At 38.3% G+C, this 27,673-nt stretch overlaps 1 protein-coding gene across 2 annotated transcripts in view; it reads left to right on the top strand.

Moving 5' to 3' along the window:
* RNF130 (ring finger protein 130) overlaps positions 1–27,673 on the top strand; it is a 54,642-nt gene that overhangs the window by 5,073 nt on the left and 21,896 nt on the right. For both annotated transcript variants that reach the window (XM_054841647.1, XM_054841646.1), the window contains exons 2-5: positions 5,244–5,438; positions 18,767–19,017; positions 22,509–22,580; positions 24,357–24,439. In XM_054841647.1, the coding sequence (XP_054697622.1) occupies positions 5,244–5,438; positions 18,767–19,017; positions 22,509–22,580; positions 24,357–24,439 (601 nt within the window). The remainder of the gene's footprint in view (positions 1–5,243; positions 5,439–18,766; positions 19,018–22,508; positions 22,581–24,356; positions 24,440–27,673) is intronic.

The following is a 27,673-nucleotide window of genomic DNA, read 5'->3' as shown; positions in this document are numbered from 1 at the left end:
GCTTAAAATGACAGTTTCCTGGTAACTGCAGAGCTTTAGGTAACATTGAGACAGAATTTTGTGTTCCTTTCTGGCCCAGAATCCAAAATAATAAGCTTTAGGAAAATGCAACAAGCAGAAGTATCAATAAATATAGAGTAGTGGAAGAAAAATCTTGTGCATGTATCCATCCTTTACCATTGGTCTCAGTATCCAGCTTAATTAGTAGTCATTAATTGATAACAAAAGTGGAGGTTATATATTAGTTTATAGCCATAATTGGTAGTATACTTACTGAGCTAACAAGATTAAATCTGAACTATTACAGGACTCTTCTAAGCTTCAGTGATTTTCTTTTGTTTAACTTATTTCCTAAAACAAGATTACCTCTGGTTCAAAGAGTTTCTTTTAGCATTAAAGCCAGCTTTAATCAAAGCAATTACCTGAAGTAGTTCTTGAAAAGAAAATGTTGCTGTATATAACTCATTGATACAACTTCTAAAAAGCAGAAGTTATAACTGGCTCGAATAAGGACTATATTGATAATAACACAAGTAGTAATGCATTGAAAGAAAAGATATATATTGCATGTATTAAACCCTGATAGGATTGCAAGTAACTAGTACCCTTCCTTGAAATAAGAATCAGTGCTGCTGCGTTGCTTCTGTAAATTTCCCAGCTGAATTCCTGTTTTGGAAATTTTATCATAGGATTATAATTAATGTGTTGCACAAGGCTGGCTGTTCTGCCAGTCAGGTGTGCTACGTAGCGCCTGCCTGGGCAGTGCCTGCTGCGGGGAGGGAATGCTTTGGGGCGCAGGCTGCATGGGATGGCATCTTTCCGTGTGCTCTTTTCTTTCCCATCAAGTCTCTTGATTTGCTCCCCTCAAAATATTGATGGTGTGTCTCCACCTGTTGTATTACAGTGATTGAAGGGCAGACTTTAAAATGATTTCTGTATGTGTAGCTGAGACAGACTAGCTCTGGCAACTGGTGATGATCTCGGAGAGTAGAGTATTAGTTAAAATGCAATCAATATCAAGATAGCTGACCTTTTTAAAAACCAAAAAAAAAAAATACAATAGTTAATGCGCAGAGTATGGGATCATGGCACTGGCCTTTTTCTGTGCAAAGGGGACAAGGTCTGATAACAGTCAGTGTGGCAACCTTGGCTGAATTGGGACATCACAGCTATGTTCTAAGCAACCCAAGAGCAACATAAACACCCGGTATATGAGAGAAAGCAAAGCCAGTCATGGTTCAGAAGTAGGAGGAGCCAGTCTGCATTCAGGCAAGTGTGTACTTCTGACAAAGCCTCTGACAGTTCACCTATTAATTTCATTTTTGCGACTGTGAAATGGCTATCACTGTTACAGGGAGAAGGCCAAAGGACGTGGTCAAACTATTGAAAAAGATGAGGAGGAAAGTACTGTTACTGTTCTAATGTCAGCTTGCCAATACTTCTCCAGTAGTTGAGGAAGCTTGGCTGGATCTATTGATTTATTAACTATTTCTTTCACGTGAATCCCTAAAATGCTGTCACAAACATTAGTCCTTCAGGAGAAAGGCATTTTGAATTTAAAAAAAATGCTTAAGGAGAAAAAGTTACATGCAAGTTGAGCAGTCCTGTGTGTTCCGCAGAGGAAACTGAAGCTCTCCTAACGTTGAGAACAAACGTGCAGCCTAACTGTAGGTACTTAAATTGCAGCTGATCCTTCTGTAAAGAGGCTCTTCTGTGGTGTTGGGGCTTACAGTAGGAAAGGGAGATGTTTACAACAACATTGTACGTAGCTCTTTAACTCAGCAGGCTGCCACTTCTAACAGAAAATTGGGGTTTTTGCCAACACATTTGTGGTACATAGGTAGACATGGAGAAAGGAAAGGCAGAGTAAACTTACATTTCAAATAAGCCAGAAGAGTAGCACGCCTATAGGGAAACACACGTAGATGGCTTTCTGTATGCTTATATCTTCTGAAATTATGAAATTACATGAGTGACTTCTGATCATATCTCTTTGTGATTTGTTTTAGAATAACTTTAATTTAATTTGAAGTTGCTTTTCGTTCTGGCATGGACATCATCCAGGTAATACTTGCACGCCCTAGTCTTTTAGATCCTAATTGGACTTTGGGCAATGGAGCATGGATGACATGATAATGGAAAGCTATCGATGATGCTTCTTGCTGACACTGCTCATTTATCTGTGTCCCCTGCAAAGCCAACTGATGTGCCTGGTACATTAGGTGTATAGCAGACGTTTTGTTTTAGCCAGCTCGCTATGCCAGAAAGGGTGACCGTGATTATAAGACTTTCACTTTTTTCAGAGTGTATTAAATCTATTGAAAAACCCAGGAGAAAAACTCACTTTCCACTATTGTTCCTGAATTTTATTTAGTTAAAAGTGAAAAGATTACTTAACAGTTGTGTGGTGTAAATAGGATGGTAATGTAAAGAAAAGCGGGTTGTGACTTTTTGTTAAATCTCAAGTGACTGGCAGTTATTCAGTTCAGGTTTATCTAAACCAACCAGATTTTCCTTAATGTTTTTGTATTACTTAAATAGCGCTAAAATAATATTGTTGGCTGTTAATTTTTCAACCGGACATACTGAATCCACCTTGTTGGGAATAACATGCTGTATGCATTTGAGTGGTGTTTGTTGGTCTATATCTGGAAAGCTTTTATCTCTTAATATCTTGTTTCCTAATCCTGTTGCTCTATCCAGTAACGTTTCATAGCTCTGTCCACAGCTGAAAGAGACTTTGATCTCTACCGTGGTAGAAAATTTTGTACTACTTTTCCCACAGATGCAGTTTCTGTTATCTCTTACTACTTTCTCTGACAGTTTTGAAGCTAAAAATTTCAAGCTGTACAAATTTAAAGGTGCCTACATAAATTTTAGTAAAACTAAACTGTATAATAGACTTTTGAGAATGCTGCCTCTCTTTTCAAGGTGCCTTTTGCTTTTTACTGCTTTTATGATTTTTCACTCTAATAACCCCATTACATGTGGCCATTTTTGTTTTCACTTGGTATTTTAGTTTTGAGCATGATTGTACTGAAGCAAACTGTACATAATCCATAGGATTACTGTTCTTCATCCCATATATTTTAAGTAAATTTGTTGGCCCAAGTGTCTACTTTCAGAGTTAATTTTAGCAGTTTGAGGAGATTCTGCGGAATCATGGCCATTTATCGAATGGTATTTTCCAAGGGATGTATCGCACCTGAGATTCTTGAATCTGATTTCACTGGAGGAAGATGGGATTTTTAGCTTTCAAGGCTTGAGAAACTTCGTATCAGAGTCTGCTGTTGCTTCCCACCTCCTGCATTTTTAAGTGGAAATATTCTGAACAAGGGGGAAGTTTGCATTAAACAGTAAACTGCTTTTATCTTATTAGAGGACATGGGGATTGGTTGCACACGGGCTGTGTTATAGTTCTATCACATTTTCAAAAAGAACTATAATTCCTTTAAAAAAATGTATTGTTCTCTTTAAATTTAAGACTACAAAGACAAGCTACGACAGTGCAGTCGACAGGAAAGTGCACTCCTATGATCATTGCTGTTTGTGATGGCCGTCACCGGTGCTCCAAAAGATGTCTGTGGATCAGCGCTAGCTAGCAATTTCCAAAGGGATTCAAGTAATAATGTCAGGGTAGTGGAAGAAAATACTCTCTAAAATTTAGCTTCAGGCATCTATATTTCTGATTTTCCCTGATCCCTGTATAAAACTAAACACAAATACAAAAATACAGCAAATAGCCCTGCATGTCTGAAATGTCCAATACAGCACTGAGAAACAATTGTGAAAAGGATGTGCTTATATCTGGCTCGCCGCCCTCCTTCCAGGGGAACAGGGAGAGGCACTTCTTGTCCAAATTAAGAGATGCAACGACTTCCTGTATGACTGCCACAATATAGATTCCTCTGCACTAGTTTTCTTTAGGCAAACAAAAGATTTTTCGTTCTTGTTTCAGAAAAGATCCTTTAGCTATTTGAATCTCCTTTGTTACAGGTTTTTAACCCGAGCTATGTTAAGCTGAGAGTCCTTAAAAAGATCTTTTGTTTCCAGCTGATAGTTAAACTGGATAATTTTTTTGTGGTGGACCTTTTGCCGAAATCCCATAGTGTGTGCTAACAATCTCACTTCTTTAAAAGGAAAATCTTATGGGACACTTCATTTGAGTTGCTTTTAGGATCTGTAATGTTTTCAGAGCTATTATGCAAATAAATTGTTTGTTTATATCTTGAAAAATCACTGTTTATCCCAACCATTTTTAGTAGCCAAAGATTCTTATACTCTTGGCATTTGAAAGGGTAAATATATTCGTATTATTACTGTTGGCTCTAAATTTCTAAAATACTTTAATGATATGACCATCAGGCTAAACAGTATGTTTCCAATTGTGTAAACAGAGATGTCTTACATCAGTTTCAGCTGCTGTACAGTGAGGTTATCGTCTGCGTTACATTTTGTGCCTTTTGTATGTGGCTTTGTGCGGGTTTGGGTTGTTCAGGATACGTTACAGCATCAGAAAGGACAAAAGAAGAGCTTTGCATGCTGTTGAATTCAGACATCTGGCATTTGCCATTTCTGTTACTTCTTCCTTTATACCATCAATAACTGACAACTTGAGTGCATCGTGTTTGCAAAACCATTTTTTTCTCTCAATTTGAATGCACTTCCTTGTAGACAAAATGTGCATATATAAAAGCTGATCTTGGCTGCTGGGGTTTTACAAGATCAGCTTTTAATATAGTCCTTTTTTTTTTTTTTACAGTAACCTGCACATGGCAGATAACTCTGAAATCTAGTTTTCACAATCTCCTTTGTTTAGCTATACTTCCCACTACGGTGATATTTGTGACTTCATTAGAAAGGAAAAAAAAGTTATATTCCCCAGAATGACTGATAAACAGCTGTTTTGTAAATGCCTACAGCATAGGAACCATATTCTAATGTTTTTCAGCCTGTAGGCAGGTATTGATTCAAATGTAAATTCATTGTTCTAGCTGCACTAGAGTTAAAAATAGCTTGTGTCAGCCTAATTCTCAGGCATATAGTCACAGCTTTCATTGTGTGAGATGTTTTTTTTAAAGACTTTTTTTTCATAAGAATGCAGTTGGCTTTAGGCTTTATTAACAAGAGGATAGTGGCTTGCTAGTGCATAACAGTTAATTCAGCAAAACTTGGAGTTAGGGTGGGGGTGTTTTGCCTGTTTGAACAAATTGTCATCTGTGTAAATGTATTTCCCGTTCCAGTTGCAGATCGTCTGGGCTGTGATCCTCGAACACGTTTCCAAGTTCCACCAAACACCAAGCAGTGGATTGCTTTACTACAGCGAGGAAACTGTACATTTAGAGAGAAAATACTGCGAGCAGCTTCACATAATGCCACAGCCGTGGTCATTTACAACAATATATCCAGTGAAGAACCTGTCACGATGACTCATCAAGGTAAATAAAATATAATCTCTTTTACTACAATTCTTCTTTGCCCAAGTACTCTTTTGCCATATAAACTATTCCTAAAGAGCTCTTGGCAGTGTGCAGATGATGCTATTTGGAATAGCCTGTTCTCTAAGGATGTTTATATGTATGCAATATAGCGAAATAAGCCAATCATTCTGAAAAGTTATTTTCATTTAGTGTACATCTTATCCAATGAGGAACTTTTCCTCTGCAGTGGGAATATGAGTGTTTTGGAGTGAGGAAATATCTGTAAGGTCTTAGGAGCAATCTGTTTCAAACCTTGCTGAAGAAGAAAAGATAACATATAATGGAAGGTCTAGAATTTTATAAAGCATCTGTACCCGATGAATTTTCATAGTAGCGTGTCTTCAACTGGCTGTTATGGTGGGGACTTTCAAATCTTAACAGTTATATCAGGATCTGAGCTTGCATGCTCTTTTTAATGACACTTTACAGAGGGTTCTCTTTCTACAGTGTGTCTTTGAGTGCCATACAGGAATCAACAAAACTTAGGGATTCGGAGAGCAGTCGCTTCTAAGTTGTCTAGAATTAGACTATTGCTGGTCTAGAATAATGCTGAAATTCCGGATTTCTACAGATTTCTACTTTTTTAGGGCTATCTATGTGTAAAATTTCACTGTCATTGGTGAGTTACTTTAGCCAGTGGGAACCTCATGCGTAAACGTTTTCCTTGGTTAAAAATTATTTTCACAACTCTGATAATTACATTTTTCCATTTCCCAGAAGGTTTTCTCAGTTTGGAATTATTTAGCTTCATCAGAAAAGGCCTATTTCTATATTTGATGTCTGTACTGCTAGCTGATTTTTTTTTTCCTAGAATATTTTCAGTCCTTTTTCTTTAAGCATAGGGGGTTGCTTGGAAACTGCAATTTCCTAACTATTTATCTGCATATTGTCAGGCAATTAGAATTGAATTCTTTTACTAAAGAAGTGCTATGGTTGCTTCTTTGGTTTTTACAAGGGAAATGACTTGTGGCTGCTTCTCGCTTAGTGGGGTTTGACCTTCCCATTTCTGTATACGACAGGAGTTTTCTGGGGAGATTTTGACCTCTGTGTTGCAATTCAAAGCCTGTTGACAATCCATTTTTGTCTTAGGTGCCTTCCTTAGACACTTTTGCAAGTAATCTGCAGGCAAAAAGTCCCATGTTCTAGTGAAACACTTTTTACCACCTTCCTTTTGTGGTTTTTTGCCACTTCTCTCTCTGATGTAATACCCCCCTAAACCTTCTGCTCTGGTCTTTCTTTGAAGTACCTGTAAGATTGTAAGGTCTGAAGGCTGCTTAGCAATTTGTGATGCCTGTGGCCTGGAGTGTCTTACCGTGGCACAAAAAAAGACTACCAATAACAATACAGCTCTAGCATTGTTTGCTCTAATACATGTTAAATCATACAATGGGTTTGATTTTCATTTTCATACCTTCTTTCTGGTAATGCTCTTAGATTTGGCAGGTGCTTGCATAGCAATGGGATGGTGTCTGTCTCTTATTAGGAAAAATCCTAGCTCACTCAGTGTTTCAGCTCTGAAGACCTGTGTGTTGCCTTTGAAACCGTATCAATAGGTCCAGTGGTTCTGGTAGGTTGAAATAATGTCTCAGGTTATAAAATGTGAGAGCTGCTGTGGTTAAAATGATGTTTTGTAAGCTAGTCAGGCAACTGTTCGGATACTTGATATTTGGAAAAAAGCTAATACTGTCTTCAGCATGTTGACTTCCAAATATTTATTCTTACTCATGGCAAGCTGTAAAAAAAAATGTAATTACTGGAGATGATGCATATTTTATCTTTGGGTATTTGAGATACTGGTTTTTTAGCTGCATGTTTTCAGTCCCTGGTATACTGGAATCTCTGTTATTGATATGGACTGTAGGCACTATCTCAGTATTGAACTTGAAGTGTTCAAACTATGTGACAGACTGAAAGTAATTATTTAGAACTGAAGATCCACCTTAGCACCACACTGTAATGAAGAGGAATGTCGCTCCACAGCTTTTGTTTTGATTGCATTATGGCCATGTAAGGGATCTCCTTAGCAATCTGTGCTTTGCAGAGCTTCCCATAAAAAACTTCCTGTTTTCTTGATGCAAGTGTGTGTAACAGAAGTAGACTAGTCATTTGGTGTTAGCTTCAACATAGGGAGGATTTGGGATCCAGCATTCCTATCCGTGAGAATTATTCCAAGTGAGATACAGATTCATGAACGTATATGTACATGATGAGCATATTCAGACAAATGTGTGTAAAGCAGTCTTACATTCAGGGCACTCTCTGGTCTTCCTTTTCCACTATATCACTGCTTGTATGCTTTTTAGGTGGTGAACCACCACGTCATCTACTAATTAGATATTCTGGTGTGCTACATCACTTTAGTATTTTCTATCCCTAAAGGTTGGGAGGAGTTGACCCTGTGTATTTGATAGCTGTTCTGCTTCTGATTCAGTTAAATACGTGTTAAACAGAGTTGATATAAAGCGAAAATGAAGGTGAGCCACCACGTTGGTCTTGTTTCCATACGATGTCTAGTGCTGTGCAGTATTCCTCTATGCTTTTAAAAATGCATCCACCACAAGACAATTTTGCAGCTGTATTATGATGACCAGGTTCATGGCTCTCCGTTTTCTTTGGGTAAACAGGTAAAAATAGACCTTTTGTCATTTTATATCACTGTAACATAATTTTTATACTGCTGCATACCAAACCTTAGGAATGTTCTGTCTTCCTGGTGAAGAGATGGAAAAGTGGCAACTGCTGATAATGCACATTCTGTGAACTGCACGCTTTGATATTTTTGATATTTGCATGAATTCCAATCACCAGCTTAGGCAATGTCTGTGCTAAAAATAAGTATTATATAGATTTATGTATGTTGCCCACCTGCAGGGAGGTGATTCCCTATGAAAAGAGCTCAGTAAGCAGTTCTCACCTACGGGATTAATATTGTATCCAAGTTATTTTACACTTGAAGACATATTTGAAAATTTTAATCTTATGGAAATTTGTTCGTACACAACATATTACTTAGCAGAATGTAAATTCATTCTGGTGGCTAGATAACAACTGTCATTCTTGAATCAGTCTGTCATCACCATGTCAAATGAACGATTTCTATTGCTAATATCAGATTTCTCTTTTTCTTGTGTGATAGTCCACTAAGTCTCTGTTCTCTCAACTTGGAGTTGAGTGTTAAAGTAGATATTGACCTTAAGGAGTTGAACTTTTTTAAAAACAAATCTATTTCTGTTAATGTTATTTGCAACATTATTTTCTTTTTCTCTGTGTGTATCCTTGTATGTTTTACTGTGTGCATGTAAAAGAAACTTAATGCACATTCTTGTAGATGTCCTCTATCAACCTAAGTGAAGGACATCTTTCCCAGCATAGGTTATGTTAGACTATGATATCACTGGCAGGAAGGCAGTTTTATGAGTGGTTTTGCTTGCTACTTCTGTTAAAGCAGAACAAATATTGTCTAATGTAAAAAAAGAGCCTATGTGGTAGAGAAAATATGTAGTAGCTGTCTCCTTTATAATCAATTATTGGAATAGGAAGGAAGTGCAGGTAAAATAGCATTTTAATTCTTTTTTTGTTTGTGTGTGGTGGAGTCCTGTCAAGTACAAAATAGTTGAATTTTATATTGAACTTCTCTGTTAAAATCTAGACTTTTATTTGGATTTATAGAAAGTAATATAAGCCAAAAAGCCTCTAAAGTTAAATTTTCATACTCTGAATTTATGGAACAAATATAAACAGAAAAAAATAAATATAGAAGAGAGTGTCAAAATGAAGTTGCTAGGTTCCAATAACTACTGCTTACCAGTGCTGAAGAAATTTCCTGAAGTATCTAAGCAACTTCTAATATAATACCTTTTTTCAGAGAATTTACCTGATACAGGTAAATCTTTTAAAGTCTTTCGAACAAGCTGCAGCCATCTCATCAGGCTCGATCTTCATTGCACTTCTGAAGAAACAATGCACTCGTTTTCTGCAAGAAGGTGTTTCTGTTCCGTGATGTGCGCAGAAGGTGACGTTACCCTGCTGTAGTACTGTGGGAGAGCTGCCCAATGCGGGCTCCCAGAAACAGTTTCCTTTCAAGGGGATGATTTCTGATGGCCCTACGTTCTCTTTGAAAGCACACTAGCACAGGAAGCAAGGTCTGTACTTGCTTTGAACTGTGGTAAAACTGAATGTATCTTATGTGGATTATTTTAGGTCACTGGGTCAGAGGCAGGAGGGACAGGAAGTAATTTGGAGTTGTTGCCATCTAATGGCTATTCTTCATTCTTGCCCTAATTCAGTGCACAGTGTATATACTGCAGAGGTCCGGCAGTTGAAACGCCACTCTCCTCTGTTGTGGCAGTCTCACTGCATGCAGTACATCTCTTCCTCTGCTGCTTGCCTTTTTCTCACAAATGTCTTTTTATGTAACTGTAAGCTGAACTGATGCATGAAAGCTATGGCAGGGTGCATTGCAGATTATTTTGCACAAATGTGCGATGACGAATATTTCGGCTCTGTACCAAATCCACTGCAAAACTTTCCCTGGATTGCAGAGACCTGCTTTTAATCCACAGCTCAAAACTAATTTTATTGTATTATTACTATATTGTTGTTATAATTTATTATTATTAATTTACCCTGGAATACTAGTGAAAAGGAAGGAAAGATGAGTCATTAAAGTTGAAGCTTTAAAAAAGGCAAAACAATCAATAGTCTAACCTTAGTTTCCATATCTTTGATCATTTTATATTGTTTGTATTTGCTAACTGAAAATATGGGGAACAAGTGTCAACAGCATCATAGTGAATGCGCTTTCCCACTGCATTTCTTGGAGGTGTATCCATCAGGAAAATCTGTCACACAGTAGATGGAGATGTCTGACACTTAACGAGACGTGGAGTGTGTTTGAAGCACAGATCCTGGACCATAAGGAAGCACTTGTGTCTTTAAGATAAGCCAGGGAAACTCCTTTACAAAGCTAACATAGCTGCAGTGCCTTGCAGAACTTCTTACCAGTGTTTCTGCATGGTATATGCCTCATCCACAGCTGAAATAACAGCAGTTAGGCTCATTTTTTCCCTTAGCCAGCTGAAAGGGTAATTAGTTCTGTGACTGTGAAAAGGCCCACGGGACTGTTAGTGACTGTAAGTAATTACATTCTTTTTCTTATCCAAAGTCTGAGCTCCAGCAACAGAGTAATTCCCAAAATCTATAGATTCGGTGGAATCACGTTTATGATATTAATCTATGAAATGCTATTTATGAAGCTCTAAATATATTTTGTAGTGTCCTTGGGTAAGGCGCTCTTGCCATTTCTCTTTCATGCTTTGCTGAATTTGTTTGGAATGACTGTCCAGATTGGTAGATCTGTATGGAAGTTGTCTGTGGATAGAAGAAAATACATGAGCATGACAGATTACCCTTCTTAGAAATCCCTGGGGTTTTTAGCTCCATCTTCCGTTAGGTGGAATACAAACTGCTATCCAGAAATAGCAAAATGGGAGCCACCTACTAGCACCTGGTCACACTACAGAATGTAAGATTACGGAGAGTTTTAGTTATCAAGCACCAAGTGTCGTAAATTGATGAATGGACCGGTAAGGTCTACATTACATTAGTATTATTGATTAATGAATAATGTGACACTGTAATCAGTGATTGGGTGTTAAATCCAGATCTAAGGTAACAGGGTTTAGACACTGTTCAGAAGTATGCGTGAAGAAAGGTTGTTCTCAAATAGCGGAAAGATCTTTTGAAGACAGAAAGACGTATTTTGGAAATATGTGACATTGTGACATGAACCTTTTTTCAGTGATGTATCATGTTAGGATTACACCATTTCCCTAGTCAAAACTTAATGTGACTCTTCTGCTTTTTATTAATTTGCATTTGTTCAACGTTTGAATATAAAATTCGGTCTACTTTGTTAGCATGCTAATACCTTAACAGTAAAAGTATTCATTAACTGGGACTGCCAATGCAGTTTACTCACCGTAATACATAGTTAAATGCCTTGTAAAGCTATGTGAAAGAAAAAGAGAATCTGTGCACAGCTTGTGGAAAGGGGATGACAAAATGATAAATTCCTTTGTACCAAGTTTTTTTTATTCTTCCGGCATTAAGTGGAATGTCCGCTTCCTTTTCAAAAAAAAATGTAGTGCAAGTAGATGCAAAGAAGCATTGCTAAAAGAGAAGAACATTGTGTGAAATGTCTGTAAAATCATTGCAACATATGTCTGCTGTTCCCTTACACTAGGGAAAACCAAGCCTAGATAAAGAACACAAAAGGTTATGTGCATTAAAAATATATAATATATAAATGTAATTCCCAGAAGATAAAAGTCCTTCTACAGAAAGGGAATATGTAATATAAGTACAACAGTCAAGGCAGTCAGAAGTGGGGTGGGGGAGGAACAAAACAAACCCCAGTGTCTGTACCATTTTAAGTGAACTCTGTGGCAGTTGTGGTTCCAGGGATATATAAATTCTCTCCTCCGGTGCTCACCCCTTCTCAGCCCAGCCATGAATCTGCCCTCCTGGTGTCCATCAGAGGCATTGAAGTAGCGTGGTTTTGCTTTCAAAAGTCAAGGTGGGGCAGAGATTCAGGAACTTGTGGGATGCTTAGAGAAGAGGTGGGTGCATCTTGTAACTTAATAGAAGGATCTTAATTTTTCTAACAGTGCTTAGTGTCATATGACTTGCGATAGAAGATAAAAAGGAGCTCTCAGGGTGAGGTTGATGGAGAGGAAATGATCTGCACTGAAGCCGAAGTCCAACACCTTTCTTCTACATACCAATACTGTATTGTGTCTTTGAGGGACTGTAAGTGTTGGTTTTCTTGAGCGGGGTACACTGGGTGTAGCGGAGAGGCAGCTGGACCTTGTCAAGTTTGAGGAAATCCAGGGGTATAGCTCCACCATCTCACATGTATCAGCGTGGTTTGGACTTGTGAATGAAGCAGGAGGGTTTAGCTGTAACTACCGGTTTTGATCTTTATGCAGATTTCTCCTTAGAAACGTCTCGCTAAGTGTCCGAATAGAGCAATTGAGTTATGAAATAATGTGTCAGCGGCTGTAATCTAAATATGGCCCAACAGTTTCCTCAACTGATTTTGCTATTTAGCTCTCCTTTTAGGAGCTCTTGGTCACAGTAGATCATAAAGCTGATGGAAAATATGGCAAGAACATTATACTGAGGCATTGTTTCTTGTTTAATGAAGGAGAGTGGGCATTGGAAAGATAATTTCTGCTTATAAGATTATTATTTATCACCTATGGACTTAATTTAATGTGCTACAGGCTAGCACAACAAGAATCTGATTAGGCTTTAATATTTATTTTGAATTGTGTCACACCCATCTTTGGAAAGCTACTCTTGCTGCTTCTGGTTTTGTAATCATATGCCTCAATCATATGCCTGTTTTTCTTAAAGGAGCAGAACTTTGTGAAGGTCCATCACGCATCTATTAGCAGTACAGCAATGCATGCTACACTGCATTGTATGAAATTGTATGAAATCATATTTAGAGGACACAGTGCAGTGCCCTTTCTTAGCCTGTCAGTAAAATCTGTTGAAGCTCTTTTTCCTGCAATCAAAGAAGAGTTTTGAGTGTTCTTCAGACATAAATTGACTGTATTTCAGTTGCAATTCATAAAAGCCTGTTCCTCACTAAACTTGAATATCTACTTCTTTGTCCTCTCAAGTAGACAGTCAGAATTCAAGTTTTAACTTCGGAAGTTTTGGGGGCTTTTTTCAGGTTGTTTTGCATAGGTTTGTGTAGCAAAGAGACTTGTGATTTCTGTAAATATCTGCTCAATGTTTTGAGATAGTTTGTTGTTGCACTGGTTGTATTTAGCTGCTGCATCCTGTGACAGCCTAACCTTTAGTTAACAGTTTCATATACTGCTGTCCTTTACGATTTTCTCATGGTAGTGTTATAACATGTTCTAGTGTCTGACAATACATAAAATAGGCATCCTAAATGTTTACATAAACATTCAACATTTTCAATATTATAAAGGCAACAGGAAGACAAATATTTTAAAATGCTATCCAGTCTCATTTTAAAATTGATGTATATTCTTGGCATTAAATTCTTGCCTTGCTTAGAACTAAATAACTGACAAATACTATGTTTTTTTCTGTTTTCAGAAGTATTTGATTTGGGACATCTCAAGCAACATATTTTACTCTTGAGATTGCACTTATGTGTTGACAGCTTGGATGTGCTCTTGTTTACTTTCTGATTAGATCAAAATAAAAATATGTGCAGCTAGACCTGTTTCAATCACTCTGAAGATATGCCAAGGCTCTTCCTCTTGATGTCTGCTTTTCCAAAAGCTTGTTTTGGAATGTAAGATTTATTCTTCACGATGAATTTTTCTGTTTTGTATCAGACTAAAATTTTAAGGTGTCTGAATAACTTGTGTATTTTTCCCCAATGTCGTTAAGTACTATGGAATTTATATGTAACAGCTGTGCTCCCCAAGCCCACCTTTTCTAGCAGCACAGCTTTGCGTACAGCTCAGTATGACTTTTCCCTTTCCTCACCTCACCTTGCGAGTTCCATGAATTACATCCTCTGTGGCTAAATCCCTTACCTTGTAGGGATAGTTCTTGCTTCTGCTCCCCTACAGCTTGGGTGATTTCTGGTGTTTTCACAGAACTTGCAATTGGTCTTTCAAAACTTCATATATAACCATAGCACATCATTTGTGCTTTCCTATTTTCCTTGTTTTGTGGGCTCCCAAATTCTGTTGGAGTGGTTTCACTGTTACTTAATGTTATTCCAAGAAATCTGTCACTCACAGTAATAGGACTGATCCCTTTCCTGGGTACTGAGTAGTGTGTGTTGCTGTATTTTTATTTCTGATATAATGTGTTCAGAAATGCTTAGCATAGTTATGGGATTTTAATAGAAGAATAGGAAAGTCTGGTGTTTGAAGAGATGGGCAGTTTTATTTCCAATTACATTATCATTATGATGTTCTGACTGTTGCAGTCCAATAGGCTGTGGCATTTCAATGTGTGAATCATGCCCTGAATCCAGCCTGCAAGCGACTGTCTGCACCATTCTTTTACCTTTATTAAGAAGGTGGGGATTTTGTTTGCTTTTTTTAAGGAAGTACTCTGAAATTTCCACCAGCAGAATTATTCAGATAAATGTGTGTTAAGTTCAGGTTTTTCAGAATGAAGTCATGAAAGGATTCAGTTACAATTAAATATTGTCTGCTATTTAAAGAGAGAACGATGTTCTTTCGCAAGGGTGAGATGAGTGCAGTCTATCTGCTTCATGCTGTGTCTGCAGCGTCAGCAGGCACTATCAAAGACTTAGGAAATTACAAGGACTTTAGCTGAAAATATCAGCCATAAGAAAAGTGTTAACCTTTGTAATGACCATCTGACTTAATTCTCAGTTCTCTGCAAACCTTGTTACATCAAATCAAATTAGTTCAGTGCCCCTTCCAACATTTGCCGCGCTCAAGATGGGATCTCAGGTTTTGTCCTCCTCACCTGCAAGAAGGTGGTTGAAGCATTGCAGTAGCAGTGGTTTGGTGCCAGGTTGTTCAGATGCCCAGGAGGAATTATCTCACCTGTCCTCCCGAAGTATTGACCAAACAGCTGCTTGGGCTGTCCACAAGCCCAGGGAAAAAACAAACAAAAGAAAATCAGCTTGTTTGGCAGTTGCATTATGCCAGGCTGCCATTGCCTGCGTCCTCCAAGGGATGGTAGATGGATGGAAAGTGTCTGAAGTCTGCTCTTTGAACCGTGCCTGTCTTTAGCCTGGTAGCCTGGCCATAGATGTCCGTATTTTGAGCTTCAGACAGACGCTTGGTAGTCACAAATCAACAAAACAAACACAAAAGGAAGCAATTATTTGCTTGTGATGAGACTAGTAATCTTTCTTTGAGATTACTTTATATTGACTTTCTAAATGTCCTCTTTTAGAATTGGTAGGAGATATGGATAGATTAGTGAGAGAGCAAAGCAGTTTCCTTAGGAGCTCTACAGGAAACTTCTGGATGTTGCTGTTTGCCCCATCTTCTCATTTTTAGTGTCTTCTCAGCTTTTAGGTCCTTCTCTCTTCTCATCTCCCAATGTAATATTACACAAATTTAATGATTAATTGCAACTTCATCCCTCTTCATACATAGAGTTGTATAACTATCCTAATTAAACATGCACATGGTAAAATTGCAAGCTAGAAAGAGCTGCCTGGGCTTGGATGATAGCAATTAAATGATTTATATTTAAGGGCGTCAATATTTATCTTATGCCTACCGTCTGTCCTAGCTTGTCATCTATGGTTGAGCATGTAGTTCACTGGCTTTAGTTAGCATTCCAGCTTCTTTTCTCTGGACACTGTGTTCTTGGCTGAGGAGAGTATTGCTTTTCTTAAGATTATGTAGTAAGACCATATTCTAACTTTTACAAACACTGTTAGTCTTTCTGTGTTCACCTGAGGATTTTTTTCTGCTTAAGTTTCAGAAATGCAAGGTTTCAAGGTGCTTAAAATAAATGAATCAGTGTCGTCTCCTGCCCCCAATTGTTCTCAATCAGAGAGCTCTTGCTAAAATTATTTAGGGTGATGCTCCTGACAAAAATACGGATGAACCAAGTCCCAGTTTCCACTGAGCTTCAGTATGTTAAACAGGCACAATTTATTTTTCTTTTCTGCAGTTCTCCTTGGCTCTCACAGGGTCAGAAGCAGCAGTAGCTCTTTGGCTGTTCCCAGTTGAGTCATTTGGAATGCAAATCACTTTGCAGTGATGCCAGAGGTCCCCTTTGTGCTGGGCTTTATATAAAACACATGACAGATTGTCAGCTTTGTCACATTCCCTGGGCAGCAGGGAATAGGTAGAGGCTTCAGTTTTTGATTCAGACAGAACTGGATTAGTATCAGAAGATCTTAGTCAGCTTTGCTTTGCAGATAACTGTAAATCATGTCAGAATGCTACATTGAGTGCTTCTGATTGATATTTTGATACTAACATAATTCCTTGGTGCAAATAAATACCTACTGGGGAAGCTTAGCAGAACATCTGCTCTGGGGAATATGGTTCCCCCGCACCCTTCCCTGCCTTTCTTCACTATCTGAACTAGACGTGAAGCCTAGGAAAAATATAAACAGTGTAAATTATCTATTCCTGAATGATCTTGCACCATCTGAGCTGCAGGGTTTGGGGGTTGCAGGAGCATGTGTTGCATCTACGTACAGAATCTTGCAGGAAAGGTGGCTCTTGTCCTGTCATTAAGTGCTGCAAGTCTGGACAGGGACTCTTCCCAACTGGACAAATAGGAATCTGAGTAGATGTCCTCTGAAAATAAATCAAGTGATGGATTTTTACTCTGTTTCTGAGCTTTGCTACATGTTAAATATCTTGGTTAGATTGCATGAAAGCAAACTCAGTATGTCTCGAACTGAAGTGTCTCTGGAGAGCTGGACTAAAGTGGACCTTGTGTGAATCTGTGGTATTAGTGATTAAGTAAGTTGTGTCCATAAATTGTGTTGGGTTTTGTTTGCTATTCAAAGCTTTTGAGTTACTGTGACTCTTGTTTCAAAAATACTCCTTCAGAAGGAAACACTTGAGTATTCTTTTCCTATTTAGACTCATGTTACTAGGACAAGGCACGAATGTCTTTACCATTTCAATTTTAAATAAAGAAAAGTTGAAATTTCTTGGGGAAAAAACAATTTTGGTGCTGTGGAAAATTTTTTAAATTATTGTGCAATTCTTAATTTCTTATATTATCAGCTTTGATTCTTCTGAGTAGTTCTGTCAATACAATCCACAGTACCAACGTTAGGGAACTTGCTCTGAAAACTGAGGATAGCGACTGTAAAAATTACTATTTGGTATGGTGAATGGAAAGAGTAATAAGATAACATTTAAAACTGTTACACAACTCTGAAGCCCCCAATTTGGAAAATTATGTAGCTATCCCAGGGCCTGTCATCCTGACTTACTGTGCCCTGGGTTTCAAAGATGCTGCTCTTTTGAGCCTTATACATCATTTTGTGGATAGAGTAGCTTCTTTTAGTCAAAATCTGATTTTTAAGACTTTGAACAAATTCCTTGTGTTAAAATAGGACCTCATGTTCTCACTGTCACACTAGGTTCTCTGTAACTTAAATCCACTCTAAATCCAGAATCTCAGTGCTGAAGTCGCTTGCATTATACAGTTCCTCTCTGAGGGAATGTGAATTGGAGCAAGCAGATGGAGCAAACAGATGAGCAGACTTTGCAAGCATTTTGAAAATAAATCTTGAAAGGGATTTTAGTATAGGAAGCAAATAGATCTGGGTGAATAATAATGGCACTCATAAGGCTTTTTTCTTTCTGGCTTTGGTTTTCCTATAAATTTTGCTTTCTTTGAACTTAGATTCAAATTGCCCTGAGTTCAAGATCCTCTGCTTTTAAAACATAGGTGCGCTCTCTGCTCTGCAGGTGATTTTGTTCTTTTTCAGCAAGTCTTGTGATTTGATTTTTTTATTACCCTTGCACCAATAGTTTTCCCTTTGGGACAGGAGATAGTCTAGAGGAAGACGCTATGAAAACCAGATGGGCTACACATACAAAATGGAGCTGATGAAGCTGACAGCCTCTTTGTGATCTCATCGAGTGTGTCTTTGTATGGGTGATAAAATCAGCACTCAAACTTCTGCCAAGTTTTTTTGTTTCTCTTCTACTTTGCAGCCAGACTTATTCGCTTTACTTTCGCTTCTGTCTTGAAGTGATGTAGGTAAAAGTTTGACTTTGTTACTTCTGTGCTGTAATTGCGATTTACAGGTCCTTGACAACCTTGGTGGGTTGTGAAAGCCACAGAACCACACAGCAGAACTTGCATAACTTTCCAGACCAACTTGTATGCAGCACTGTGTATGCTAAGACCACTCTAGCAATAGCATTGAACTCATCTTCTAAATGGTTTTCTGTGATTTGCCTATTTAGGTATTCATGGCTTCAAATCTGGAACAAATGTACTTTTGAAAGCTAGTTCAGACTGCACATACTAATTATAATGTGGGAAGTACTGTGTAACCACTGGTAGAGGTCTGTTGCTCTGTGTGGAGCTGCAGACAGTTTGCAGGTTAAAGCCCTAATTTGAAACCATGAAAATCTTCATGGTTTGAAGGACAAGCCATGAGTTGACTGCCCAGTAGCATGTTCCACGTGCCATAGATGGCTTAGATTAAAATATCTCAGTTGTCAAATGGCTTTGCATTTGGAAAATCTTGTGAGCAGCCTGCCATGTTAATTTTAAATGTAAATTAAATATTTTTTCTGTTTTTATAGGAACTGGAGACATTGTTGCTGTCATGATTACAGAATCAAAGGTTAAGGAGATCCTGAATTACTTGGAAAAGAATATCTCTGTCCTGATGGCAATAGCAGTGGGGTCCCGTGTTCCTCCAAAAAACTTCAGCCGGGGCTCTCTAGTCTTTGTGTCGATATCATTCATTGTTTTGATGATAATTTCTTCAGCATGGTTAATATTTTACTTCATCCAGAAGATCAGGTACACAAGTGCACGTGACAGGAATCAGGTAAGGTGACTCCTTTTCTTCTTTTAAGTTCTGGAGGTGATATTTCTGTATACAGTAGTCAACAGAGAACAAATAATTTCTCAGGAATGCCCATCAAACTACTGTTCAGAACTTCTTTGTTCCGAGGCAGAGCATGTCGCCAGACAAGGATTTTTATATAGCAAAGTGTTTTCATCCTTAGCAGCACCAGTACAAGATCTCATTTCATGGCAGGAAAGAACAGAACTGAAGCAAAATATTTGGGCTTTGAGTATAAGTCCAAGAGGAAGATAGAATCTACGCTGGCTGAATACTACATACTGTATATACGTTGGGAATGGGGAGGAAAGTTAAATTGTGAATGAAATTGTGTCGTATAGGGGAACAGAGATAAGGTTATGAATTCTATCCATGTTCTTAAGGATAGCTTCAGTGATAGTTAGGGTAATTCAGAAGTTGTATAGAGGTATTTGCAAACTATAATCTGTCATGAATGTTAGGGTAAGAAAACTAAGGTATAGAGCTGCTTAGTGATCTGTATTAACTTTCAACTTTATTCAAGATCACACTTGGTATGGACTGCCTAATTCTCCTGATCATATATTTTCTGTAAAACTTTGTCCAATATGCCTTTCTTACATTCTTTTTTTCAACTCTTAATTTGTTTAAAAACTGAATTAAGTATAGTCATACTTGGATCTTGACTAATTCAAGTCATCAACTCAAATATGGATTAAACTTTAGAAGTAAATGTTTTACTAGTGTGGACTTAATGACTCACTGCCTCCGCAGTGTGCCTTGGCTTTTATTGAGAAGGATCAGTAAACCTCAGGAAATCTGCTGTGCTCTCTTTGCCTTTGTATATCTCTGTCAAGGCTAACTTACAGAGCTGCTGACCTCTACTCACTGTCCCCCCCTTTCCCCCTGAATTACGACTAATAGACAGGAGCTCACTCTGAGGCAGTGCTTTGGTGTTTTGTCAAACCTAAAACAAATGCAAACTTATAAAGCTTCAGTTGTGACAAAGGATTTCCTTTTTAGTTTCTATAAATAGTGTCTGATGCTGCAGGTCCCACGGGCATCCTGTAGTTTTTCCTAAGGATGTCATTCTTAAATGACCACACTGTAACCGGTACTTAGTGTGGTCCCTTGGGATGGTGAAAGTTTAAATATAACTGTAACTCAATGAATGTCTGTGGAATACTAAATTGTGCCTACTGCATCCCCTACATGGTTCTAGGCTTCTTCCAAATGTCCGTGTTTCAAAACAGTTGCTCCATGGGGAAAGGGCTCTTATGACCTTTTTTCTTTCTTTAGATTTTCACAAAGGTCAGGAGAAACTTGATGAAAATTTTATGTGGTTTAAAAAGCTGAGCTTATTAAACTTTAATAAGAAGGTGGCGACAGCTACAGCTTATTTTTAAAGAGCTTTGAGAGCTTTCACAGAGAGAAAGCTGTACTGTTAGCGATGAAATAACTTGGTTTAGGCTATGATCTTGTTTTTTAGTTATGTTGAGGCGCACCTTAAAAAAAAAAAACCAAACCGAAACACATCAAAAACATACTGTTTTGTAGATAGTGCAAGTAGATACTGACATTTCACATCACTACTTTTGTGTACTTCCGCCAGAGGTATGAAACACTTGCATGTGGTGGTGGCCTTTTTCCATCAAGAAAGTTCTGGGGTTTAAAAGCAAGCATATGCTGTATGCCTATGCCCTAACTTATCAAAATAGCAAATCCTGAGCATTTCCAATGTTAGCAGAAGAAAGTATTTCTTAAAATTAGAAAATGAAAGAGATGGATCTCTTAAATGGAAGAGATGAACATTATTATTTAGCAGATTTATGTAAGAGAACATGTATACCCTTTGGAAGAGTTTTGCTGAAATATTATGCTTCCAATAAGAAAATAATCTTTCTTTAAAATTTCTTGTACTGCATATGATTGTATATGAACTACAACTAAATGTAAATACTACCCTCGAATACTTTGTTGGAGTGTTGAGCATTTAAGTTAAATCCTTTTCAACCTGGTTCCTCTCTTAGATAATCATTGCATAACCAAAAGTGTGATTACTATTCCAGTGGTGTGCCAGTGTGTTCTGTGTCATTAAGTTCTCAGGCCAATATGCTTGTTCCAGGCCATGTAATTTAGATTTGCTTAATTTGACCAATTTCTCGCATGTTGAAGTTAGGATTAGATATCTGACTCCAGGAAGCATATAATTTCCCAATCCCAGCTCTATTTCTGATGCTGCATTCCCTACGTGGATATACTTCAGTAGTTGAGACTGAGTATCTGCTTTGTTGTTGTTTTCAAATTAATGCTCTAAAAAATATAAGAGCTGTTCTTCTGTGGAAACCACACCCAAAAAAAATTCTAGAATAATGGTGATACACAACACTTGGTTGCAGTGGACATCTGAGGTCTTTGTGTTTCTCAAATAAAACCAGCCGCCTTAGTTTCAGTTTGTATGTAGAGAAAGTGTATGATATGGGCGGAGGTACTCCTTGTGAAGGATTCGATTTTCAACTGTATAAAGGTGGGCACAAAACCCGCACATTTGTGGGAGGTTTTGATTACATTCTTCAGAAACAGCCAATCTCTTTCAAAGGCAGAGTACTTAGTACAAGATGGAGGTGAAGGATAAAATACATGACCTTCCCTTTTTCCAGTCAATGTAAACCAAATCTGATGTCTCAGGTTCCTGAAACAAGAAGGCACAAGCTTTGTTCCACTCGATGCTCCGTCTTTGGGCTCCCACAGACCAGCTGGCAAAGAGCCGTTATTCGTTGGCTGGGAACTGGGCACTGCAGTAGGAATCGGCACTTGAATTGTAGAAATGGCTCCTTCCTTCCAACAGTAGCGGTCATAAAAACAGCATAAACAACAACAAATAGCTTGGCCTCTGCATTCACATTGAGGTTCATCTTCAAACCACTATTCATTTCAGCTTTATTTAAGTCTGTATTGGCTTATTTAGATTTCATGACTTTTTTTTTTTTTGAGATCCTGGTGGCTTCAGGTAATAGCGAGAGAGAAACTAGGTTACACTGAGAGGATCTCTCACATCTCAGAATAAGATCAGCTTGCTTGGGGGGGGAATAATAATTCAAGCTTAAGAGAACAAGGGGTATATTATAGCACACAGAATAAAAAGCAACATGAGCAGAATATAATGGAAATCATCAGGAGGGCATGTTGCTTCAGCTTTTATCCTGCTGGCTGGGTTTGATTAATTTTGTCACACAAATGTTGGATCACTTTTGTGGACTTTTATACGGTCCATGCTTATTGAGTGCATTTGTGGGCTCAACTGTTGTTTTTTTGCCTTCCTGACAAATCTCTAACTATGGGCTTTGCTGCATATGCTTTTTGTCTTGTGTTGGCCTACTGCCATAGTGTGTATTGCAATGTTAGTATTGAGCCCAAATAAGTCATTATAAAGGACAGTAATGAAGCTTGATTATCAGGGTTAATTTGTGTTTTTTTCTTTGTCACTTTATTAGCGTCGTCTTGGAGATGCTGCCAAGAAAGCCATCGGTAAATTGACAACCAGGACAGTAAAGAAGGGTGATAAGGTATAATAAGATTTCAACATAGTAAACTTGAGCATCATGTTTAATTTTTGCCAGGGGAAACAATCTCAGTTTTTCCTTTCTCCTTCTGATTTATGACCTTGCCTTCCTTGTTGGAGGCTTACTTTGTCCTTTGCCACAGTATCTTGTGTAGCTTTTCGTATCAATGTATGCTGTAAGTCTGTACGTTTCAAAGAAGTTTTTCTTGCTTAAATACTACCTGAACTTCATCTGGCAACTGTGGCTGACAGCGGTTTTGTGTGCTAGCTGGCTGGGGTTTTGCACTGGTAGGAGTACATAGGGCTAACTTTTGTTTATGTGGAATTCTGTAAGCTTGGAATAATTGCATATGTAAATTGTGTAAAGTAAAAATAAACAGGTGATAAAGGACAATCTCGTGTGTAAAATAAGAAAATTCAGTAATCTGAGGCGGAGTATAAACAGGTATTTAAAGATAGTAAATGTTACTCCAAGAATATTTCTGGCCAGTATACAAACTAAAATATTATGGTGTGTTGAGTCCTAAACATTTTCCACTTTTATGAGCTTTGTCTTTAATTCTGAAAGGAAAAAATAGTCACTTAATCTTGCTTAATTTTTGGTCTTTAACTTGCAAAAGGCAAGAGAATTCTGGCTATGACTTGATTTTTAAGAGAAGATTATTTCCTTGGGCCTTTTTAGTGTGATTCCTTTTTATCTTATCAACACTATCAGCAACAGAAGATTGGGAAATGATGCAAAAATTTGCTTCCAGAGAGAAGGCAGAAAAAAAATGTCTTTCTGCTCTTTCTTCCTCCCTATGTAGTTTTATTTCAAGACAGCCCACTGTGCTAAATCTCTTCTGTGTGTATGGGAGTACATATAGATAATGGGAGCTTTTCCATATTAAAAGAAAAGATGCTGTCATCTTGACAGCATAAATTCAAAACTGGCAAGTGACATGTAGGTTGCAGTACAGACAGCATGAGATGCACACGCAGGTGAACAAGAGGGTAGGAGAAGACCTGTCCTTCATCAGAGCAGCCCGTCGGGATTCTCTGCGTGCAGCACTGGCTGGTGCTGACCAGGGAGTGGCTCTTGTGGTTCTTGTCTCGCTAGTAGCTGGCTGGCATTGAAAAGGCTAATGAACTTGAACTGAGAGAAGGCACAGCCTGTTTTGTGTCACATGCCCAAATATTTTAAATATATATGGCTGATGCTATAGCTACATCCAAATGAAGTCAGCCCTTTTGCATTAGAAACTTTAAATTCTCATGTTTAAAAATAATTGTAAAAAAAAATCATAACTTCTGGAAAACAGAGTAAGAGAGGAGCCAGTCAGTGATTCCCACCTTCATGTCTGGATAAGAATGATGATAATGCAGCAAGTAAGCAGCAGTCAAAAATATGAGGCTGCTCTGAAATAAATAAAAATTGCTAGTTCTGGTTATAAAAGGGAATTCCATGATTCTTATCGTGAAAGAAGAAAGCTCCAAGCTGAAGTAAAGTCACTAGGAAATTCACTACTATATTTTATAGTGATTCAACTGAATATTAGAAACATCTTAGGCTTTAGCCTATGTTTCAAATTGTTGTTTACCAGCTCCAAATGAGGGGAGGGTTTTGTACATATGAGATACTTTTCTCAAGTCATGTTGGAATATAATAACCCAGTCATTGGTTTTGTATCTTCTTAGTAACAGCCACTTGGTACAATGCAGTTCATGTACTAGTCACAACTACTTTTACGTTTGTCATAGCCTCAACTCTTGACTTGAATTTTCATTTTATTCATTTTAGGAAACAGACCCAGACTTTGATCATTGTGCTGTCTGCATTGAGAGTTACAAGCAGAATGATGTTGTTCGCATTTTACCATGCAAGTAAGCTAGTAAAGTTGCTTTGTTTGGAAACTATTCTTTCTTTGTGCTCCTTTGCTTCATTTCATGTAATGTGTGCATTGTAATTTTCAGACACACTTGTTAGATGTTTCTAGTCCTCATAACAGGCACTTTAATTTAGACCATCATACCAGAAGGTGTGAAGGTGGGTGCTGGCACTGGTATGACAGTAGAGATTAAACAAAAGATTATGATCTTGAAGATGGGCGGTTTGGGCATATCAGCAGTGGAGCCATTAAGATTAAGGGGTGCATGTGCAGATTTGAGGACTGAGCGGTGGATGGACACAAAAAACCTTAAGTATAATGAACCAGGTACAGCTGCAGCATTCTGCACAGTAGATGTGCAACGTTGGCTGATGGTTTCTGTAGGAAACAGAAATGCGATCTTTCCAACCTTCATACCTCCTCTGACATCAATCAGCCACAGTGCTATCATCTGTCTTTGGTCTCTCCAGTGCAGTGTGTTCTTGGCTTGCGCCTGAAGATTCGTACTTGCTGGATATTCTGCGTTGGTACTTAAAATGTAACTTCTTCCTCTTTTTATGCTGTTCTCTTGACATTTACAGGTTTTCAGTTTGTTTCCATTTCACTTCCATTCTTGAGTTGTTTTGGGATATTTGCTTTTTGAGAAATGCTTTTAAGTGCTTTTCTACCTGGTGATTAGTTTTGATGAATCAGTACATTTTGGTAGTGTTAAGCATTACCAAGCACATCTTTCCCTTGTATTCTGAAATGCAAAGCTTTCTCCTTATCTCCAGACACAAAAAAATACATGTAAGTTACGTTGTATATATGCAGCCAAGATCCAGTAGTTTGGCCTCTATTTGGTATATAAATAGTGTATGATACTCTAGAAGCAACAAAGTCATGGTGTTGGAGTTGAGCTTCAGTCACGCAGCAGCACATAAGAGCTCATTATCGGTCTTCTAAATCCTCCTGCAGTGCAGGCTGCTCTGAATAGCTGGAATATTTTTCTTCTAATGCATAATGAATTTCTATCATCATAAAAGTCAAATGGTATTATTTTATATCTTAATGATTGAAATATGTGTGCATTCTACTTCTGAAGCCAGAAGTTTAATTCAGTTTACTTTTCTGTTCTTTACCTCTTGGACTGTGAGAGGCAATGAACTGTTTTAGATTCTCAGTGTTGTTGTTTCCTTAATATACCCTGCAAATGTTTGTTTAGAAACACCCATTAAAATATTTGGAAATAGAAGACCTTGGTCTTGGATTTGTAAAGATTTGGGAGCTTTTGGTCATGTGGATGTGTGTGTATTTCTTTTCTACAGTTCAGTCATTTTCACATTCAGGGAGCTGGATGAAGGCACACCTGGCTGCCATCTCAGCACAACCTCCCCGGTGCTATCTCCCTTGTAAAAGAGATATCAAAGCTCTTGTGTAGATCCTTTTCTGTTCTCTTTTTCACAAGAATATAAGGTCAGTGGAGGCTCAGATTACATTCCTGCTGAAGGCTGTATGATAACTTTTATGTTCACTTTCTACTTCTCTTTTTGAAATCTCACTTTTTATCTGCTGCAGTTCAGCTTTGAGTTCAGTGCAAAACCATCTTGGCTAGACAGAAACGTTGGGATTAATGCCTTCCACAAGACATTTTTATTTTTGTAGACGAAGGGCCAATCAGTAGATTTCAGATTGCATGTAAGACCCTTTAGTCTTCAGCATTTGAGATGCTTCTTCCCCAATCTTGTTTTGGAGGTTTAATCCCTTTATAGTTCCTGATACTTCAACCTCTCATTTTAGTGCAACATTCAAAGTTAGATTTAAAAAAAAAAAGCAACAACAAAACCACCACACATACCACCTTACAAGAGAGTCTCTAAGCCAGAGGAGAAAATGCAAGAAAACTGTGGAGAAAATGGCTTGAGCAAGAGGAAGCAAATGAAAGGCTAGTTTTTCTTACCGTGCCTGTTAAGGAAGCTATAATCATTAGACAGTAGGAATCACTGACATATGACACCCCTGCTGCTTTCATCAATTTAAAAGTAGCATTTCCCTTTGGTACCACAATTGTTTTCTGCAGTTAAGTGTGATCTGTCACTCTTTGCGTCAGTAGAGAGGAGTCTGGTCTGGGCAGACACACAGCAGGCAAAACCTACCATCAGCTGAGCAAGTTGCACCTAAAATTCTGTAGCGAAAGACCATATTTGTGATGTGAAGTTTTGTGGCAGGTGGGAAGCTGTGGCCAATTTAAAAATAAACTAAAATGAAAAATATTACAAACAATGCAGTCGAATTTCTATTATTCATTTTGTGCTTCAGAGAGAAATATGTTCAGTACCAGCAGCCTGTCGACATACCTATAGCTTTTAGTGCACAGAGGGATAAGGCAGCCACCTGTCCTAGGCTTACATGCCTGAGGAATGTCTGTCTTTTGTGAATGTCATTATGTAAGTGAAAAATAAGTATTGTAAGCAAAAGCCAGAAGGATTCTAGCAAAAGACAAACCTCATGAACAATTTTCTTTATTCAGATAGTTTTACTTTACCATCACAGTGCTGCATCTAGGAGATGAAGGGGCACTGGGTGAAAAGTGATCAGGAGGGGGTAGTGTGAAGGACTAGTGAGAGATAAGGGAAGAGCAAAGTGACGGGTTAGAGAAAAGCACAGTCTGACATTGGAAAGGGCAGAGAGATGGCCTGGGAAAGAAGGAATTTACAAAGGTAGGAAGAGAAATTAAGTAGTGAATATGTTAAAATAAATGGCTTTTGAGTCAAACTCTTAGTATTTCCTGTATTGGGCAAGAAGGAGGAAAGTGACAAAAGCAACTAAGCCAGTCTTCCATCAGTTTGATTCTGTGCTGCTGCAAATAGCTTTTTTTTTTTTTTTTTTTGAGTAAAGTAACACAATATCTCAATGCCATCCTTTCCTCTTACTGTAATGCTTCTGCACCACCTGCTTGCAAAGGCAGTCTGTTTTTTCCCCCAGCAGCACTATGTATTTGTGGAAAGCACTGAGGCTGCTTTCCCCTGGAACTGCCTGCTGGGGCTGGAGACATGGTGCCTTCCTCCCCACCGCAGCAAGCCAGACATTCCCTCCTCGGCTGTGCTAGCTGCAATGGGCTGCCTGCAGCAGGGCAGGAAGGACCTGTGTGCTGCTGCCTGCCTGGCTGGGAGGTTTGCACCCCAGGGCAAGGGGAGCAGCTGCCTCCAGCAGTAGCCAAGGATGCTACTTTGCAGGCACAATGTTGATC

This window comes from Grus americana, chromosome 14 (assembly GCF_028858705.1).
Source record: "Grus americana isolate bGruAme1 chromosome 14, bGruAme1.mat, whole genome shotgun sequence".
Taxonomy (NCBI): domain Eukaryota; kingdom Metazoa; phylum Chordata; class Aves; order Gruiformes; family Gruidae; genus Grus; species Grus americana.
Note: the sequence above shows the minus strand (reverse complement) of the source record. Positions and strands in the feature narration are given on the sequence as shown.